General features: G+C 40.4%; 1 protein-coding gene and 1 long non-coding RNA gene across 2 annotated transcripts in view; both read right to left on the minus strand.

The window, feature by feature from the left end:
* Nucleotides 1-11,525: 11,525 nt before the first annotated feature.
* On the minus strand, nt 11,526-12,439 carry LOC124865277. The gene is made up of 3 exons (XR_007037534.1): nt 12,316-12,439; nt 11,983-12,145; nt 11,526-11,727 (listed from the first exon to the last, which is right to left on the minus strand). It is a non-coding gene; the product is annotated as an uncharacterized LOC124865277 (long non-coding RNA).
* A 6,370-nt stretch (nt 12,440-18,809) lies between these two features.
* Nucleotides 18,810-22,435, minus strand: part of hace1 (HECT domain and ankyrin repeat containing E3 ubiquitin protein ligase 1) — a 93,114-nt gene continuing 89,488 nt past the window's right edge. Inside the window, exon 24 of the mRNA XM_047361806.1 lies at nt 18,810-20,881. Within this exon, the coding sequence (XP_047217762.1) occupies nt 20,779-20,881 (103 nt within the window). The 3' untranslated portion in view covers nt 18,810-20,778. The remainder of the gene's footprint in view (nt 20,882-22,435) is intronic.

Here is a 22,435-nt window from a genome sequence, read left to right on the forward strand (position 1 = left end):
TGCCAAGTACGTTTTTGGACATACAAGGAATTTGTTTTGGCGTAGTCGGTGCAATACAAGACAAATTAAACAGTATAAACATATCTACAATATAATATAAATATATGTGCACAGTTTTAAGTGAGTGAGAGTAAACATAGAGCAGTATAAGATGCAAGAGCAATACAACAGTGCAGGTGATCATTGTGCAAGTATGGCAGTGCAAGTAAAGCAGGAGTCCAAGCTGAGCGTTAATGTAACGCATAGAGTTACAGGTTACAAGTGTCCTGTCAGCAAAAAAAGGGGGGGGGGAGAATGTCAGGGTGGTTTCCGGGCTTTGTTAACCAGGCTGGTGGCAGATGGGAAAAAACTGTTCTTGTGGCGTGAGGTTTTGGTCCGGATGGACCGCAGCCTCCTGCCAGAGGGGAGAGTCTCAAAGAGTCTGTGACCGGGGTGGGAGGGATCAGCCAGAATCTTCCCTGCCCGCTTCAGGGTCCTGGAGGTGTACAGTTCCTGGAGTGACAGTAGACTGCAGCCAATCACCTTCTCAGCAGACCGAATGACACGCTGCAGCCTGCCCTTATCCTTGGCTGTAGCAGCGGCGTACCAGATGGTGATGGAGGAGGTGAGGATGGACTCAATGATGGCTGTGTAGAAGTGCACCATCATAGTCTTTGGCAGGTTGAATTTCTTCAGCTGCCGCAGAAAGAACATCCTCTGCTGGGCTTTTTTGATGAGGGAGCTGATGTTTGGCTCCCACTTGAGATCCTGGGAGATGATGGTTCCCAGGAAGCGGAAAGATTCCACAGTGTCAATTGTGAAGTCACAGAGGGTGATGGGGGCAGGTGGGGCTGGGTTCTGCCTGAAGTCCACAACCATCTCCACTGTCTTTAGAGCGTTGAGCTCAAGGTTGTTCTGGCTGCATCAGTCCAACAGATGGTCCACCTCCCATCTGTACGCAGACTCGTCACCATCAGAGATGAGTCCGATCAGGGTGGTGTTGTCCGCAAACTTCAGAAGCTTGACAGACTGGTGACTGGAGGTGCAGCTGTTGGTGTACAGGGAGAAGAGCAGAGGAGAGAGAACACAGCCTTGGGGGGAACCGGTGCTGATGGTCAGGGAGTCAGAGACGTGCTTCCCCAGCCTCATGCGCTGCTTCCTGTCAGACAGGAAGTCAGTGATCCACCTGCAGGTTGCCTAGAGGAATTGGTCTGTAAATCCAGTATCAGACGTTTAATGGTTAAAACCCATCCTTTAGGGTGATGTCTCAGGAAGAGCAGATGGTCTGCTCGTAAATAACTTTGTTTCCTCTGACCCGAGGAGGGTCTAGGGCCATAAAGCACAAACTCTTTTAAGTTGAGGTAAGACCCACATACTCTTTAAATACTGTGTATAAATGTTGATTGGGGCTCTGCTTCACTGACCAAGCTCAATGACAGGGTCTTCAAACGCTGAATGCCTTTGAATAAAACTTATAAAGACAAGGTCTGGTCTTTGTCTTTAATGAGTTCATTTCTACCCCACTTTGATAAGAAAATTTCACTACAATTTTAGCGTCACGAACAGGATCTAACGTGCCAGAGGAAACCGCAGGAGGGGACATGGACGCCTGGCCAGCCTGGAGACATGGTCCTCAGTCCACCTCCATTTTACGGAGGGGAGTCATCATGCCCGCCTGCGGCTTCTGGCCGATTGGATCCGAACTATTTGTCTACAAATATATCTGGGTGAGAAGTTGCTCTGTATGATATAATGTATATTATTTTTTATTACACATTAACCATCATCTCCTAACTAATTAATTAGGTTCCGGAGTTGCGAGAGGGAGGACATCAGCTGAGGGCCAGGTCACCCTGTTAGGAAAACAGGGAAGTTCTTATTGGTAACAATAAGATAAAGCAAAACAGAGGGTTTTGCGGGTGGTTTTTTGCAATTTTCTACACCTCATAAAGGAGAAAAGCCAGACGGCAGAGGTGCCGCTGAACGGGTAAAAAATGGTTCCGGAACCTTGAGGCATCAGGGGTGCCTCCTTCTCCAGACTCTGTGATTTATAAAATAATGAAAGGAAAAGGTGGGGATGATTGTGTTAAATGTGCTTTAATTTCGAAGATAAGTTTGGTTTTCCACAGCATGGAAGTTTGACTGTAAATAAGTTAAATAGTTAAAAAAATAAATAAATAGTTTAAATAGTTTAAAGTAAAACAGTTAATGGATGGAGATGGAAAAATAAAAAAACATAAGAAAAAGATTAAAAAGAACCGACTGCATCAATTAAGGGGTTAAAGAGTTAAAAGTTTTGTTTGTCTTAAATATTGCGATCAGTCGGAAAAGAAAGGAGTATAGTGCATGTTATGAAAGGAAGTGACAGGCAGGGGGACGACTGACTGACTGATAATATTTCTGTGTGCAAAATCTGAAACTATACTAAATGTTTTCTTCTGTCTCACACACACACACACACACATATATATATATGGGATTTGAGTGCAACATCTGTGTTTTTTAGTCCGGACTTTAGAAACCTGCCCTTCCCATGGCTATTCCACCTGAGACGCTTCTTCAGCACGGCCTGAAAGAGGCCTGTTTTTGAAACCTCAACCACTGACTTAAACCAACTAACTGATGTGGTGACATCATACATCAGTTTCTGTGAGGACATGTGTGTACAGACCAAGATCTTCTGCACCTTTGTGAATAACAAGCCATGGTTAACTTCACACCTCAGGAATCTGCGCAGGGAAAAAGAAGAAGCTCACAGCAGTGGAGATTGGGCGCGGTACAGGCAGGCCAGGAACAAACTAACAAAGGAGATCAAAGCAGCCAAGAGAAGCTACAGTGAGAAGCTGAAGAACAGCCTTTCTACTGGTGACACTTCAGCTGTATGGACTGGTCTGAGAAACCTGACTGCCTACAAGAGCCCCCCCACTCATCCTGAACAGAGTCGTCTCCTGGCCAACCGTCTGAATGGCTTCTACTGTGGACATGACAACAAGTCATTCACACCTCAAATCATCCCCTCTACATCCCATTCAGGAACAAATTCCTCCCATAAAGTAACCAACCCTCTACCTTCAGATCCTCTGCCTGCACTAAAGATCTCTGAGGAAGATGTAAACAGGCTTTTTCAGCGCATGAAAACAAAGAAAGCTGGAGGACCTGATAACGTCTCCTCATCGTGCCTGAAACCCTGTGCAAATCAACTCGCTCCGATCTTCACAAGGATCTTCAACAAATCACTGGAGACGTGTGAGGTCCCCTCCTGCCTCAAACGATCCACCATCATCCCAGTGCCCAAGAAACCCACCATCCTAGGATTAAATGACTACAGGCCTTTAACTCTGACGTCTGTGATCATGAAATCCTTTGTGCGGCTGGTGTTGAAGCACCTGAAAGACATCACAGACCGCCTGCTGGACCCCCTGCAATTTGCTTACCGAGCAAACAGGTCGGCAGATGATGCTGTTAACTTAGGTCTACACTTCATCCTGCAACACCTCAACCACCCAGGGACGTACGCCAGGATCCAGTTTGTAGACTTCAACTCGGCTTTCAACACCATCATACCAGACATCCTCCACCAGAAGCTCACCCAGCTCAATGTCCCAGCCTCCACCTGTCAGTGGATCAACAGCTTCCTGACGGACCGACAGCAGCAGGTGAGACTGGGGAGCATCTTCTCCTGATCCAGATCAGTACTGGTGCCCCCAGGGGTGTGTTCTATCCCCACTCCTCTCTGTACACAAATGACTGCTCCTCATCGGACTCATCTGTGAAACTCCTTAAGTTTGCAGATGACACCACTGTCATTGGACTGATCCAGGACGGTGATGAGTCTGCATACAGACAGCGGGTGATCGACTGGTACACTGGTGTGGTCAGAACTACCTTGAACTGAACCCACTCAAGACTGTGGAAATGGTGGTGGACCTTCGGAGAACACCACCCCAATACACCCCCCCTCACCATCCTCAACAACACTGTATCGGCTGTGGACCACTTCAGGTTCTTAGGAACCACCATCTCTGAGGACCTGAGATGGTCTTCGCACATAGATACTGTTCTAAAGAAGGCCCAGCAGAGACTGTACTTCCTGAGGCAACTCAAGAAGTTCAACCTTCCACAGGAGCTGCTGGTCATCTTCTACACTGCCATCATTCAATCTGTCCCGTCTTCATCCATCTCAGTGTGGTTTGGCTCATCCACAAAACAGGACAGGTCCAGACTGCAACGAATAATCAGGAATGCAGAGAGAATAATCAGGGCTTACCTTCCCTCCATCCAGGACTTATACAGGTCTAGGGTCAGGAAAAGAGCTGCTAAAATCTCTGCAGACCCCACACATAAACTGTTTAGAGTTTTACCTTCAGGCCGCCGTTACAGAGCACTGTTCACTAAAACCAGCCGCCACAGAGACAGTTTCTTCCCCCAGGCTGTTTCTCTGATGAACATTTAATAGAGTACAAAACAACAGCATACAGATGTTGCAAATGCACCTTTTTATTTATATATGTGTATATTGTACATTGTAAATATGTATATTCTGTAATACAAAAACAAAACCAAAGAGCAAAGTCAAATTCCTTGTTTGTATGTACGAACTTGGCAATAAAGCTGGCTCTGATTCTGATTAGACCATTTTTGAAATTTTCTTTGGGTATTCTGAAACTATGGAAATAATGACCTGTAATCAGGGCTTCCTCAAACATCATATGTCACATTTTCTTTATATTCAGAATATTTAGCTGATGGTCACTGCTAGTATACTAGGTGGAGTCTGAAGATTAATTCTCTTTGATTTTGCTGGATGTTTTGATGAAGTTCATGTAGTTAAGCACCTAGGCTTGAGAATGGGACTTCGAAATTAAAAATTAGCCAAGGGTTGTGAAGGCTCTGCTTATTGTTTTCATTTGCAATTGAGACTTTTGAAGTGCTGTTTGACAGGTCTCCTAGTTTGGGCATGGGGATATTTCTAAGATCTCTACCTTCCACATCTTTGTGTGAAGAGAGGGTGTTGTTTTACTGTCAAAACCTGTCCACTGTGCTTTTTCAAGTTTCACAGCTTGTGAAGGCTGCATTGCTGGAAACAGCCACTTCCAAACTCCACTCCTTGGTTCCAGGAGAACACACTTGAAGTCCAGATGCTGGAAGGGCCCATATCAGATCCTACACCGTTGTCAAGGTAGCAGAGCATGTTACCTGGGTCTATGCTACACTGGAAGGTGTTCATGGGAACACCACCTGAGCAGCATCCTGGTTCTGAACCTCCTACCTAGTGGAGCTTCCAACGACCACCCACCTGTACCAGACTGGTAACAGGGCAGCTTGAAGCGCAGAAGCCACTAAGGAGAGGCAGCAGGATTTTTGAGTTTTGTTTATGATTTGTTTTCTTTGAAAAAAACTGTTTGCTTTCAGTACCGTAAGAAAGGACATTCCACTTCAAGGTCGCGATGCAGCTATATGGAAGATGGTCTGTTCCGATGCTAATGATTGGTATTGCAAGTATTTTTATTACTCTTGTGTTCATTTGGGGAAAGGTACGGCAAAGACAATGTGTGGCTAATCTGAGTAATTATGCCAATAATACTCATTAGCTGATTTGAAGAGAGATTCGTCACTTTTCTGACTACCATGATCATGCTGATAATCTCTCTAACCTCCAGTCGGTCGTGGCAGATGGCCGCTCACACTGAGCCTGGTTCTGGTGGAGGTTTCTTCCTGTTAAAAGGGAGTTTTTCCTCTCCGCTGTCGCTACATGCATGCTCAGTATGAGGGATTGCTGCAAAGTCAACGCCAGTGACTGTCCACTGTCTCTACATGCTCATCCAGGAGGAGGGAATGCTGCAAGTCACTGACTGGATGCAATCTGCTGGGTTTCCTTAGATAGAAAAACTTTTTATCCAATTTGAATAAAAAGCTAACTCCGACTGCACTGTTCAATTGTTAGGATTAATTGGAATGTATGTACCTGACTGTTGTGAAGTGCCTTGAGACAACATGTGTTGTGAATTGGCGCTATATAAATAAAACTGAATTGAATTGAATTGAATTGAATGTCTGGTGGCAACTGATGCATCAAACTGTGAGGAAGATAAGAAATGACATTTGCTATGTTTGTTGTTTGATTCCACGTGCTATTAATGATCAACCATTTTTGGAACCTGTTCCTATTGAAACTGCTTCTATTCTAACTACTTTCTTTCCAGATAGGCCACATAACCAGCAGGTTGAGGTTATTTTTCCTTGGGTGAAGAATTATATTGTAAGGCAAAGCAGAAATGTTAGTAGATTTTCTAGTGAGCCTACTTTAATATATGCTACTACAGGAATTCTTTATAGATTTTGGGGTAATAGGAATCAATAAGATATCCAGATATAGGTACAGCTATTTGTATTGCACAGGAGGAAAACACACCTTATTTCCTTGGAAAGACAGAAGGTAGCAAAACTATTATATCTGTTTCATGTGCTTTAATCAACAGACATAAATTTGAGTCATGTCCTATCAGAACTGCTGCTTATACCATTTCAGGATCTTCGACCCCAGAGCCTTTGTGTTAACTCTTAATCTTACAGCCTTACCGAATGGAAGTAAATTGTATAACCAGGCAGGTAAATTAACCAGGGTTCTTGTTACTTTTCCTAGTAGAGATGGGTACTCATGTCCTAAGAACATGGTTTGGATGTGTGGAAATAGATCATATCTGCCTGCTAATTTGTCTGGAATATGTTATCTAGCTCATTTACTACCTACAGTCACAACTTATATTTCAATCTGCTTTCACAAAGGAAGGTTTCACTGTTCTGACCAAGGAGCAGCAAGCTCTTAGAACGATAAGGTTGCAAAGTAGAATGGCTTTGGATTACCTGTTACCTGAGAGGGGTGGTGTTTGTCATTTAATTGGGGAACAGTGTTGCACTTTTATTCCTGATGTGTCTAACAACATGACAAGTATCCATGATAAATTAGGAGAATTGCTGACGGCCCAACAGAAAGCAAATGTGGGCTCCTCTTGGAATCCTTGGTCCTGGTTCATTACTGGTGGTTGGACATCCTGAGTAATAAAGATTGGAGTAAATTCTCTTTTTCTTTTTGATTTTTCTTTTAAAGTGTTGTATATATTGTTTTTCTTGGTTTTATTTTGATTATTATCCTGGGTGATGGTTCTGAAGAATTTTCCTTTTAGTTGTGATTATCTTGTAATCAGAAGAAAGGAGTGTTGTGGAAAATTATTTTTAATGCTCTGAACTTCCCTTACCTCTGTCCCCTCTGACCTCTGTGTTTTGTTACCTAGAGGAATTGGTCTGTAAATCCAGTATCAGACGTTTCGTCTTTTAATGAGTTAATTTCTACCCCACTTTGATAAGAAAAGTCCACTATAACACCCTCTCTTAAATTGAAGTGGTTTTCCCAACGACCTAGAGAAGAAGGCATCGGGACCGCAGCATCGCACGCCTTCCTGCGTGCACATCCAGGTAGAAAGACACTGCACGAAAAGTATTAAGATATGGTACTATCCGATGCGGAGATATGTCCATATATGGAACATAAACGGATAATATACGGGAAGATCCACATGCATACATGAGGGATTCTGTTTTTGTGATATTCCATGATACGAACCACAAAAATATCTGAACATCCAGATACCCATCCGACTGGTATCCCAAAAAATATACTAACTGGATCCCCCACAGTTCCTACTTTAGAGATGTGTGCATCTTCGGCGTATCATGTTCTTGGATTATTAACCATATGTGACGGATGCCCGCTGTCTATCTGAATACCTGGATACCCATCTGAGAGGTATACTGAAAATACGTGCATTAGATCCCCGACAGTTCCTACCTTAGATCTCTGCATCTTTGGTGTATCATTTTCACAGATTCATGACCTCTCGTGACAGATGCCCAACGGATATTTATGGATTGTTATTAAATTGTTTTATTTAAATGTTTTTCATTTAACCAATGTTGATAACCCCATGCCTGATGTACCAGGCCTTCATGTTAATGTATTAACCATCTTAAGTGTCTTTAAGATCTGACATTATCAGACATTTCAAAATCACTCAGTCAGCTTTATACATCACTATCAGAATTATGAAAGTCTTGAATGTGGATTTCTGTACCATCATGCTGAACAAAATACTAGCTGGACTAATAAACACATTACAGTTTATTGCAGTTTATAAACTTTTGTAGTACATCAGATGTTTTGCATCTACATAACTGTACATATGAATGAAATATAAAGCATAAAAACAGACCAAAAATCTTTGAAGATCATTTTTATTAACAAGATAATCTGTGATAGATCAAATTCTTGGAAGATGCCTCCTGCTGCATCTGTCACAGGGCACTAATGTATTAGAAGTCCTATCAAGCTTGATATTTTCAGTTGCTGTTTTTTCTCTGTGCTTTTGGCGTGTCTAGGCTTCGATCAAACTCTCATTTCATTATGTAAAATAAACACAGACCACACAGGAAGTTTCAAAGTTCCCTAGTGTTTCAATAGCATGGCTTAAGAGGCCTCATTAAAGTGATTACTCTGATTAGTCTGTGAATGCATCCAGGAGTGAAAAATTATAATCATCGCAAACTGCTCCATCCCACCCTGCCTGGCATTCAACCCTCACAGTCTTCACTGAAATAATACATTATTACCTGTATATGTGTCCCAACTGGCCACTGAAGCTGGCCAGTCAGTAGGATTTAGAAAGCCAGATCTTTCAAAGTTTTCACATTTCATATAGATAACATTTCATTGTATGTTTATTGTAGTAAATGTAATAAGAACCGTCACTTGATGCCTGTATAGGAGGTCATGTCTGAATTTGAATCAGGTGTGATGGAGCAGACACACATCTAAAACTTGCAGGGAAGGGGTCCCTGAGGACCAGGGCTGTGAACCATTGAGGTACAGTTTCTAAATTATGAAGGTAATGCCTTTTTGTCCTTTTGTTCAGCAAGTACAGTTCTCTTATTAGGTGCATTTTTCTTTTATTTCAGCAACTTGAAACATAAAAGTAATGTCATTGTTCAAAGGAAACAATCATTTAATAAATGAGTAAAATACAACTATGTACATTTTGTTTATTCAGCAAAGATAGGCATGGTCTGTTTCCTTGTTTGATATTTTTATTATTTGTTCATTATTATTCTTTTTACTTTAACTGGCCTTTACTACAGCTAAAAACAGGGACTTAACTGGTTCTTCGGAGAAATTGCCAAAAGACTAAAAGAAAACAAAAATGGGAGTGGCACAGGAGTGGGAGCTGTTCTAAATGGGAGTGGGATGGGTATGGGAGTCAATTTACCAGGAGTGGGATGGGACAGGATTTTTTTCGTTATGCTGGCCTGGGATTGGGATGGGACAAGACATTTTTCTGTGGGAGTGGGATGGGACAGGAGAGAAAATCCACTCCGGTGTCACCCTTTACTGCCAGGTAGCCAATTCCAACTTCGTGTTTTTTGACTGACAGCCTCCTTGTGTGCCCAAGCACGCGTCGATGCATTAAGGAAAATCAGAGGTGCTGTCTTATTCGGAACTGTAAGGATTATGATTATTAATAATAATTATTTATCAAAAATCATAATTAAAAATCATAATTCAGAAAAAAATAATTTCTTAACCAAAATCATTACTTATGAATCGAAATCAGAGATGTCCTCCGATGTTGTGATTATGGGCTTTAATTGGCCCTTAATAATTACAATTAGTAAATTATCACTAATATTTGATCATTATTAACCAAAAACCACGCTAAATGTCACTGGTCAATTAACCGCTTCACCGAAGGTGAGGAACTTTGACCTTATTTTGACAGATTAATCACTCTTGCTCAAAATAAACACAAATGCTTTCTCTAAGTTAGTAAAATAACTAACCAAACAAACAAAACAACATTGAGTGTCTGAAAGTCAAACCGGCAGTTTATGGGATAAAAAGGGTACTGGGTCAAAGCTTTGGGAGCGGCATCCACCAGACTGCAGTCATAAACCCCCCAAAGTTGGAGCTCGGTGAAACACAAAGGGTCATAAAACCTTTAGAGTGCAACCAGTGGAAAAACACTAAGAGCGAAGACAATGGAACTGTGAGTGTTCCACCATGAGGTTTTAGCAGTCCAACTTTTAAGTTCGCCTGAGTCTGCGCTAAGGTGTTCAAAACACAGTGAGGCACACGCAGCTTCATAGCACGGCAACTTTCAGAGTCCAACAGCAATCAAAGCTTCAATAAGACAGTGCATGCACATACAAATTAGAACACATTGGACTACAATAGGTCGCGATTCTAAATCGTCCTAAAATCCTACTATATCCTGCTCAAGCTATTTTTAATAGAAATAAAACAAGACGGGATTACTTGGTGTCATCTCTCTGGAGCAGGGGAGAGGGAGGGAGAGTTGTTATGTGTCCGTAACAAACTCAAAAACGGCAGGCTTCTTCTCCTTTGGCAAAAGGGAACAAATATGACGGACCGTCAGCAGTCGACTGGAGCAAAACAAGGAAAATTTTGTCTCCTTGGAAAACCTCCGTGGGTTTTCTTGGGTTGCGTGTCAAATACACGCCTTCAGTCGGTAAGGTAAAAACCTACTGGTCTTCTGAGCCCAGTAAGCTTTAGCTCGTTGAGCTTCTCATAAGGCCAGTGAGGAGAATAAATGAAATGTCTCCACTGTTCTTATATAGCCCACAGTGACATCACATATAGCTGCGACATCCCCACTGTTAGCTGCAATGGATGCTGGGAGGTGTAGAAGCAGACGATACTGGGGTATATATTAGCAGACGACACTGGGAGGTATAGTAGCGAACAAATGGTCCAACAAATGTCGTTCACTTGAATTAACCAGAGCGGAGGGCCCATGGACAGCCATATTTCTAAAGTATAACAGAAGAAACAGATGCTCTTACCCCTTCTGGTTCAACGGGCCTGTTTCAGCAGTTCTTGCCCCTCCGCCTGGCCACTTTTCTCTTCTCCCTCAGCAAAAAGAGTCCCTGTACGGGCCACCAATTATGTGGGAGAAGAAGTTAACTTAAAACATGAAAATTATGAAAAGACAAATGGTTTCCTCTCAAAGCTGACGCGCGGTACCTTTTATTCAGAACACATTTCTGAATACATCTTCATAATACAAAATCCGAAAGAATCCCAAATCCCTGACACAAGTCAGGGTGTTTATATACAAACGTTATGTCATTGTTGTGTATGTGAAACCCTTGACCAATCTGAATTAACCATCTTCATTTATGTACATGTTCTAGCACATGCAACGTTGGACCCTTAGCAGTAGTTATGGGAATAAAGGAACAGGATCACAGCTGCACAACATCTAAACCAACCTGCTTGACAGTTGTACAATAACAATGTCATTACTCTCACCACTCCATTCCAAGGCTGGACTGGACAGCTGTATCCCTTTATGGCCAAACAAGGTTCAACAAAAGCCTCTTTCCAGGGACATGCTGTCTTAGCACAGGAACACACTTCAACCAAAAACCTTGCTTCTATATAAACTCATATCAGAAACCTACCGAAAAATGTTTTTAAAGATTTTATTTATTTAAATAAAAAATCAGGTAATCAGTCCAGAAGTATAGGGAATTGATACCTTGACTGTCTACTCATAAGCAAATATTTATATAAAGTAGAAGATGTACAGATACTGGAGTACAGGGTGGGAGCTTCTGGGAAACTGCATCCAAACCTGGAACTGTTGTGTCTCCTCCCACAGAGCTGTCTGCATAAAACTATGAAAAATTAAAAATAATAAAGTGTTCACAAAGTAAGGTTTACATGAAAAGACAATATATACAAGGAAAAATTTTACGTGCTCCAACCATCAGTACTGCTTTAAAATATGTTTCTTATAGAACTGTGGCAAAACAGTTAATTAATGCCTACATTATCTTAAAATGTGAAAAATCTCATGCAAAAAATATTAAATTTTTTATTCAGGTACTTGCAGTTATTCACCAAATATCTACTAAACGCTTTATATTCACCTTCAGTCACCAGAAACAGATAACAGGTAGCGGGCAATCCCAGAGTGCCTGGCCGAGATTATGCAGCGGTTGGTGGGGAAGTCCCAGTCCAGCCGCCCGGTTAGCTTAGCTTACCTTAACAGCCAGACCAGCCTGTAAGCGAAGCTCCACTGCTCTGAAAACTCTGAAAGTACATTTCAAAAGTAGGCTCATTCTTGATGAAGTGACTGCACAGATGATTTGAGATCTTTTTTGTCATCTAAAAAATATTTTAAAACTACTTTTTGTGACAAATGAATGGATTCATTCTCCCTCCACGGTAATCCTCAGCAGCTCCGTCTATGCCAAATTTACCTCTGCCTGTCTGCTCTCCGACTTTCTGTTCAACCTCCTCAATCCCCAAACAGTAACTGCTCTCAAGACTAAGTCCGGCCAGTCAAGAACACGGTGGCCGAGAGATGCAAACCAACATTACGAAATCTGAAACACTTTTACAAAGATTGAGACAAATTCAAATGTCAGAAAACTATTTAACAAAATATTAAACACTTTTACAAGTCCTGAAACAAAGTGACATTTGAGAAAACAATTAACATTTGAGAAAACAAATTTACATTTCAGAAAACACTTTCACAACACACGAAACACTTTTAAAATTGACAAAATCTGGTAAATGTACCGACTATGACCAGGAAGTGATAACGGGAGCGTTCATGGTGACCCAAGATGGACAGCAATCAAGTGCCGTTGCAGCATGCATATAAGTAGATTAACTCGGTTTTATTTGTTGTGTGCTCAGTCCTTAGAATCTGAGAGACAGCAGTTCCACTCCTGGCAGTAGCAACAGCGTGCCAGACCAGCAGTAATAGCCTCTAAGATGCTGCCACGTCTAAGCAAATGCTGATTATCATCATTATAGCTATTAGCTATTGACTGTTATTCAGTAATGACTTTCAAATGATGATGTCATTACTCATTATTATTTAATAAACAGTGTTAGACCCATAATATAGGTTGGCTGTATTTCCTTGAGATGGAAACTATGTACTAAATAGCATTATGTGTATATGTATAACGTGCTGAAAAGATGGCGAAGAGACATTCCACAAACAGCCGGTTTACTATAGATCATGAATGGTTACTGTGATGTTACTCAAAGAAAAGAAAATTAATTAAAGCTGCAAGCAGCATTGAAGGCCCTCGCACTTCAGCGCAACTCGGCCTGTGCAGCGACCGCGGGAGCCTGGCATCGCTGGCCACATGCCACCGTTGATGATGCCGTTCAATTCCACACATCGCCACTAGGTGGGAGTGTGAGCGATAGTCATATGATCTTCGGTTATGCAGAGTTATCGTCTGGAAAGGAGCATTTAACATTTAGGGGAAATCGGACCTTCCATATGGAAGCTGCTCTCCTTTGTTTATTAGTGGCTGGGGCTAAAGTGATGTCATCAATTGACTGTGTCAACATGTTCGGCATTGACCTATGATCATGTATACTACATTTAAAGGGGATCCGATTATGTATAAGGGAGATATAGCCCTTGAAGTGTCCTAGGGGGCGCTATTGATCCAAATTTCAATGTAATCCAATAGAGTTGTTTAGGGGCTGACAAAGATCAACCATATTTAGTTTGGAGTGAATCGGACAATGCATGTGGAATTTAGAGCCAATCGTATGGCTGTGGCGTGACATCAGAATTCCCAACGCCGCCACAGCCACGCCCTGAAGCTAAACCAGTTAGTACTGGAGACTGTCTTAGACCATCATATTATCTGTTAATTGGGACAGTTTCACATTGATTAGGTGAAGAACATCAAAAATTGACTCTCTAAAGGAAAACATGACACTTCCTGTTCTCAGGGGACGGGGCTTCGATGATGTCAGCATCTGATCAGTGAATATTGTTCAGGACCAGAGACAGATCAATCTTTGAAGATTTCAGGTCTCTGTGACTTTCCATGTAGGAGCTGTATCAATTTAGTCTTTTATGGCAAGAAGTACTATTTTGAGGCGTGGCCACGCCCACACGCTTTCATGTATCAAAAAGCTTTTGATAACTTTTGATCCCCAGTGCCTTAAGAGTATACTGAGTGATTTTCAAGTCTCTAAGTCAAAAACTGTAGGAGGAGTTCGCTCAGATATGCGGGCTAGAAAGGGCAAATCCATGGTCAAAATGGCAAATTCAATCCAAAATGGCTGACTTCCTGTGGGGTTTGGACCAATGCTCCAAGGACTTTTTTGTAGGTCTTGACAAATTACATAAATGTACCGAATTTCACAATCCTCGGTGAAAGCATGGCTTCGGGCTGATTTTTAAAAATGTTCTAGGGGACGCTGTGGACGAATTCGGCCACGCCCACCAAATATGTCATCCGATCTCTATTGGGGACTGGACTAGGATCAATCACATTGATTTTGGTGCAGATCAGATGATGTATGTGGAAATTAAAACTAAACATATGGCCATGGTGTGACGTCCAACTTTGCCGCGCCACCACGGCCACGCCCTTTTATGAAAAGTCACTGTGCTTTAAACGAAGTTAGACCCACTAGTTATCAGTCAGTTGATTGAGTGTAGACAGCCAGATAGCGACTTTTCCCCGTAAAAAAAGTGACTTCCTGTTCTCAGGGGGCGTGGCTTTGATGATGTCAGCATATGACTCCATATGATTGTCGGGAACCTGAAGGTTCTCCTTCATGCCATCTTTGGTGTAATTTGGCATTTCTTTGGGAAAGTTATTGCATTTTTTCACTTTGGGCCCCGGCCACGCCCCCTAAACATGGCTGAAATCTCACGATTTTGATAACTTTCAATCCCCCATGCCTTAACTGCATATTGACCAAATTTTGGAGCCGATATCTCAAAATCCCTAGGAGGAGTTCGTTAAAGTTCGAGGTGAGTAAAAGTGAAAAATGGGCAAACATTGGCCTTTGACCCAAAATGGCCAACTTCCTGTGCGTTTTAGGGCATACGCCCAAGAGACTTTTTTTCTTGGTTTAAAGAGCTCTACCTGTCTGCCAATTTTCAGATCTCTACGACTTACGGTTCAGCCTATCTCACGTTTGGGGGCGTGGCTAAGTGGTTTGGCCACGCCCACTGACAACAACAATAAGGAACAAGAATTTCACGTGGGGGACAATTTTGGGTAAAATCTTGTGAGTTTTGGTGCATGGCAAAGTCCCCATATTGCCCCTCAAAGAGGCAACGTAAAAAAGAAAGAATAAGAAGACAATTTTGGGTAAAATCTTGTGAGTTTTGGTGCATGGCAAAGTCCCCAAATTGCCCCGCAAAGAGTCAACGGAAATAGAAAGAAGAAGAAATCCTACGATTACAATAGGCCCTTGCAGGCTTCCTGCTCGGGCCTAATTACTTAAAAACACAATGGCACTCTGAGTCCCTGTCCACGAGGGTGTCACAGGTTGCCTCAAGGATGCCAGACCAGCTGTGAAAGCCTCTAAGGTGCTGCTATGGCGGCTGCCTCTGTTTCACTGCGGTGAAGCCAACTGCCTCCACTTTAAAAATTACAGTCAAATCAGCCCTCACGCGTTGTTTTTGTGCGTGAAAACATGAATTATGGTAGTGGTGCTTGCTGAGATCTTTGTAAAAGCAATATTTTTTTTAATGAATTGACTCGTGGTGATTGTTGTCATTGTTGCTGTTATTTATATTAGATATTTAAAAATCCACCCGCAAATATGTAGACATTTTAGTTTTTGTCCCTGTTTTATGTGGTCATTTGTGTGGTCATTATTGGTGAATGTCAATTTATATTCCCTAAGCTTCCATGCTTAATAAACCAAAATTGTTTCCAGTGACCAGTCTCGCTTCACGTTGACAGAACACCTCCGGGTGTCACAAATTTCACCCACATCTGATGTGGAATTTCAAAATTAAAGCCCTTAAAATAAGACATTTTAGACATTGTGTTTATAGCACGAAAATCTAATGTTTCCAGTGGTTACTCTCCATTCAGGCTGACAGAACACCTCCAGATGCCATTCATTAAATGTCACCATCTGATGTAGAATTTCAAAATTAAAGCCCTTAAAAAAACATTTTATGTTTATTTTCCCTAAATTACTGTGTTTATTGCATGAAAACAGTTTGTTCCCAGTGATTACTCTCACTTCAGAATGACAGGAGAACACTTCCAGATTCTACTCATCCACTCGAATTTCACATTTAAAGCCCGCCAACGTTAGACATTTTCCATCTATCATGATATCATGTTTTATTTTCCGATCATTTGTGATCTCTTAGCACTTAAAGTATGTTTTAAGGATGACTATATGCAACAGTCACACCTATTGTAGTCCTGTATATAAACAACTGAAGGGATAGTTTAGAAAACAGGGCAAACGGCACTCGATTACTGTCCGTCTTCAGTCACCATGAGCTCTCCCGTTATCACTTCTGGGTCAGCCTAGGAGCTGGTACATTCCCTTTCCGTTAGATTTTGTCATTTGTAAATGTGTTTCGGGACTTGTAAAAGTGTTTTGTGTTTTTTCAAGTGTTTTCTGTAATGTGAATTTGTTTTTTCAAATGTAAATTTGTTTTTTCAAATGTAAATGTGTTTTTATCAAATGTAAATTTATTTCAAGACTTGTAAAAGTCTTTCACGTCTTGTTAAATTGTTTTCTTAAATGTCAATTTGTCTCAAATTATGCAATGTTGGTTTCACCTCCTGGCCACCTTACCAGAATCCAGGTATCATTCAAATTCACTCTTCAAGCCTCACCTGCAAAAAAAAAACAAAAAACAGTGCTTCTTAGGCCCCATCTAATGGTTATTTCTTCTTTTCCAGACTCTACTGAAGCCCGTTTCCTCAACCGTTTTCAGGAGGTGCGAACCAAAATCACAAAATCTGAAACAGTTTTACAAAGTTTGAGAATAATTTACATTTCAGAAAACACTTAACACACAAAACACTTTTCCAAATGATAAAATCTTGTAAATGTACCAACTCCAACACTGACCCGTAAGTAATAAAAGGAGCGAATGAACCCTTTTCAGTCGATATTTAACATATTTATTGATGTTGTAAATAAACCCTTCTCCTTTTTGATTGTGTATGTGGGTCAGAAAGCTACCTCAAACATGATACTTTTCTTTTCACTTCTAAAATATTCTTTCTTAAGAAGGTGCTGGGGGTAAGAGGGTGTGAGAGATATAAGGTTATGTTAAGAAATATTTGTGAATGTAGGTGAGTGTGCATGTTTGTGTGTGACAGAAAGAAAAAAAGAGTGACAGAGATGTAGTAACAGACACAATCAGAGAAGACAAAAAGGAGCAGATATCCAAAAGCCCAGCCTTGGCCTCGCCCAAATCACACAACGTAAACATCATGCTGAGCTGTGCTCTACATGAGATAACAATGGGGGATTTTCACTGACGTCATGAAGTCCAGCCTCACTTCCAGTTTGCCATTTTGCGTGTCTCCATGTGGCTTCATGCTTTTTACAACATTGCAACACTGAATACTTTTTGGACAATGGATAAATATCTAGAGTTGTTACAGCCTCCTGATAAGGCCATGTACCTCAAGAAAATTGCGTCATCAACAAGGTGGATTTATATGTTAGTTTGTTTGGAGCAAATCCAGACGATTGGCTGCACATAATTTTAAGTATGCAACTAGTTTTTTATAGCAACAACATAGGCAAAATCCATGGTAAGTTCAATATTAACTTTTATTGGATAATTACATAATAGTTATAGTACTAGATAATACATTTAGAGTATAACAGTAAAGATAAATTGCAGCCTACATCTAGCTGGTCAAGGCGTGAGAGCAGTCAGTTCACAGTCTTTGCAGACTACTTTCCAGACAAACATTTTTTATTTACCTGTCACAAAATGTGCACAGCACACTCGAGCGTGAATGAGGTTCAAGCCGTCCAAATCCGCTGTGGATATCCGAGTCCAGGACATCAGCGTAGCTTTTCTATGGAGATATAGTGGAGGTGCTAGCCAAGCACTCTGAATGGTTGCATTTTGATGTTAGCGTGGTCATGAATGTAGATTTTTTGTGGCTTGCCCATTGCAATGTTGTCAAAATATTCGTCCACAAAGCTCTCCAGGGTGTCCAAAGTTTTCTCGTTCAGTTTGTTTTATCGGGAAAATATAAGACAGTAGCTAGCATTTGAAACGTTTCTATATTTAGCTTGAATTTAATGGCTTGTTTTACCTGAGTTTGTCATGTTTGTTTGTTTACCAGCAAACCGCAATATTACTTACGCACAGCTCTCGTGAGATCAGCCGCTTATCACTGTCCTCAGCTACCTGTATATGTTTAGTTCATCATCCTTCTGCTTGAAACCTGGGATCTTCTTTATCCCTGAACAAACATCTCAGATATTGTTTTGCTGGAGCTTGCTCTCCAGGTTCTTCCTGTATACCTCTTAGCTGTCTCATATTGTGCTAAACATTTATTTTCCAAACTTTTACTATTAAGGCAGAATATTTTTGTTAGAAGATTGTCTGATATTTTCTTTAGTAATGTAATGTGTAACAATTTATAGCTTATGTGTTAATAAGAAGAGTAAACAATTAATTTAAAATAAGTACCTATAGTAGATACCTCCATGGTACCTAACAAAATTAATGAACCCAAAAAGACAACCCACCAGTGTGAGTAAGTTCATGTCCAAGTTAATACCAGACAGAGCAGTGGGGTGCTACAATCCCAACCACAATAAATACTTCTAGGTTCAATCATTTGCCAGATTTTATTTTGCTAGCCTATATCCTGCATCAATTTCCTTCAAGAAAGGATTATGATAGTTACACAGAAGGTACAATGGCAGTGCAGATCAGGAGAGCCATTACCAAAAATCACTCAAATTATGAAATAATTTCATTTATTAGATCAAATCTAAATTCAGTTATTCAAAGGTAAAATACATAATTTGATGCTGAAGAAATGTACAGTACAATATTTGTAAACACTCCTTTTACAACGAACAATATCATGTTTCTATCAGCATTTCAGGCATGAACTGAAAACAACACTGACACATGCACTGATATATTAAATGACTGTCTAAATTCCCTTTAGAAATAAAAAAGGATGTGGCACATTCATCCTCCTCACCTTTTTCAGCATGATTTTGCATCAATAGCAAAAACAATAACAAGTAAAGTAAAACGTCTCACTGTTTTTGGCACTACAAGCCTGACATTTGGACAAGCACAAACAAATAGGTTTGACTTTAGAATATTGGTCTTCATTCCAGACAAACAGCAAAACATCAAAAACAGTACAACTCTGTACAGCCAATCACATGACACCATCTGTAGAGTTTGATTGGAGAGCTCCAGGAGCTGTGGCGGCAAATAGAAAACACTTTGGACCCTCTTAAACACGGTGCACAGACCAAGGTCTCCATCACCCAAATCTGGTGTTTTTTCTTTTTGTGGTGAAAAACCTCCTTAAATAACTAAAGATTCCAGTAATGGTCCTGTGGGACAGTTCAACTGCATTCAGGCTAAAATGTTTACTCAATGTAATAATTCATGTTATAAAGTAAAATGGGAATGGGAGCTAAAGATACCACCATTCAGTATCAATGCTAAACACACTAATACACATTTTATTTATTACAAGCAATTCATTACAGACAGGTTGAAGATGATATGGTCACACTTTCTGACATCAGCCCATGATCTGAAATTCCATCCCTTTCATGTTGTATTTGGTGCTGGTCATGTTGCCCCTTTGCCATTCCATATCTTTGCAATTTTTTCATTGCGTACCAGATTTTTCGTGTCTGGAGTAGTGCTGTCTGCCATGGGGTGCTATGTACCAACCATGCGGCAGTTCTTACCAACCTCAAAGACATTTGGTACCTGCCTAAAGGATGTTTTAAACAAGGATTCAATATATCATGTGGTTCCCTTCTGCCTGCAGAAATCACATATAACCCACTTTATACAATATTACCACACAATTTTAGACATACATATTCCAGAATCACATGTTTTTTATGGATTTTCAGTCATTGCAAAAATATTACAAATGAATATTAATTAACTAATATTTATCTTCATAACTCAGCCAAAACCAGAAACAAGGCCGACCAAATGAGAGAAAAGTATACACTTTGGTAAGTACATGTGTAAAACTTGTTAAATATGTCAGGAAGAAAGGGTAGGCAGGCTGAGGTAAAATAGATTGTTTATGGATAATTCATAGTGGTAGGAAGGGACAAAATGTTAATGTAAGGGTACAAAATGGTGAAGGGGCAAAATGACCCGTAACCGCCTTAAAATGTATGGTGAGTACAACATTTTGGCAACTGACTTTTTGATTTTACAAATGCAGAAAGAGCTTGATTTCTACATAGTAAAGAGGCTTTTGTAAAAAATAAAAAAAAATAAAAATCATAGTGCCAATGTTTTAAAACTGTGTTCTTATTATGCTCGGATAAAAAGAGTAAGAGGCCTAATGAAAAAAAAAAAAATATTGAATGGAAACAACCACAATTCACTTTGTTCTGTTATATCAGCTAGACTTCATATCACCTTATACCAGTAATATGATTAGGCTTTGCACATAAAACTGATCAACTCCTGGAATACTGAGAAACCTCCTTATACTTCTTTGCATAAACTACTACATTGAAGATGCAATGCTTTAAACAACAAAAATTCTGCCGCAGATGTTTGCAAAACCTGTGATATTTGTTCAACGTTTTTCCAAGCATTTTGTTGAAAACTTAATAGTACTACTAGAACTAATAATAATATCCTCTATTTCAGTTATGAGATCAGCAACTGAGAAGAACTGGAAACCCTCACAGCAAAAGGATTTTTAGGCCATGGTGTACCCGTAGCTCCCACAATGCAGAGCTACCAGCAGTCGGTCTCGGAGAACCTCCTGGCCTGGGTATTCTGGCAGTTTCAGCATGTTGATGCTAAAAAATAGGGAAAACTAAAAGTAAGCCAGCAGATTGATGGTCATGATCACAGGTTATAAACTGGTACACATAGCTCATGTGAGCCTTGCTCTGGATTGTCATTCCTTCCCAAAGATCAGCACCAAGATAAATATTCAGTCTACAATGCTGAAATCCCTCCCTAATTGTAGAGGTTCTTAGTGGTGTTTGATTACCCAACACACCTACATACTCAACACATGCCTAAGATAATATTAGGAGCATTTTGCCACCACCTAGTGGTTAGAATTAGGTAAAATTCTGCCTATTTAGCCAAATTAAATATTAAATTACCTATGATAATGTGTATCTACAGTCTGTGCTATATTCAAATAAATCTCTGCTAAGAGTGTACGATAGCAAAAACATGTTTTTATATAACTATGGAAACTGAGGCAGTAATCAGTGATAGTGAACACATGTTGCCACTGAATATACGTGCCTTTGTGCATTCAGTGTCTGTGAGGTAGTCGGGTTTAGCATGTGCATGTCCAGCAATGTGTTCCTAAACCTTTAACAGGGCTGGAGGCAGGAAGGAAGGGGCTGCTTAGAACACATATTGACAACTTTGTTTCTTGTTAGCAGAACACAAGGCTGAGAGGGCAGATTTCTTTCAGCTGAACATTAATTCTAAACTGAGCCAACACAAAAAGAAGCTTAAGAGCTTATTTAGTTTGAAGACATTTCAGACTAAGCAGAAGTGCTGGTTTTACTTTTATTCAAAATGTACCAGTACAAATTTAGTATGAGAAAAGGGTCATGAGACACAGGGAACCCCTGACCTTTCACTCTATCTAAAAGATTAACACTACGAGGCTGTCTTCTTTTCGAAGAAATCTTTCCATCATGTTTTAGTGGATGAACAAACAATTCAATTCAGTTTATTTATTTTAGCGCCAATTCACAACACATGTTGTCTCAAGGCACTTCACAAAGTCAGGTACATACATTCCAATTAATCCTAACCATTGAACAGTGCAGTCAGATTCAGTTATTTATTCAAATTGGATAAAAAGTTTTTCTATCTAAGGAACAGCATCAGTTGTCTTCTCATCCCGAGGACAGAAGGACCAAACACACAAGAAGCATGAAGTAGTGCAGCAGCAAATGAGTTCGGCTTAAGCTAATATCTGATTTTGTTTTAAGCTAATCTTTTGAAATGAAAAAATGTACTTCTATCTACAGTCCCTGTAAAATCTATTTTCAGGAAAGGTTTGTGGTATTATTTAACATTACCAATATGAATGCCGAATTAAGCTGGAGGTAACATGAAATGAAGTGTTGCATCCATGTCTACCAACTAACTAGCAGCGATACTAAAGCTGGAAAACATGCTGTAATGCTGCGGCAGAGTGTGTCATTTTAATCAGTGTTTATGAATATATGTTTTGTTTATCAGTTTGTTTTATACCTTTGCTGTGTGATCACCTTACAATGGCGTTTACCTAATTCCTATTCCATTTTAACCAGAACAGTTCAACAAAAGCAGCACAGCACTTTCTGGCATTACTCTCCTGAACAGTTCCTCAAGCT

The sequence above is a fragment of the Girardinichthys multiradiatus genome, chromosome 3, assembly GCF_021462225.1.
Source record: "Girardinichthys multiradiatus isolate DD_20200921_A chromosome 3, DD_fGirMul_XY1, whole genome shotgun sequence".
Taxonomy (NCBI): Eukaryota; Metazoa; Chordata; class Actinopteri; order Cyprinodontiformes; family Goodeidae; genus Girardinichthys; species Girardinichthys multiradiatus.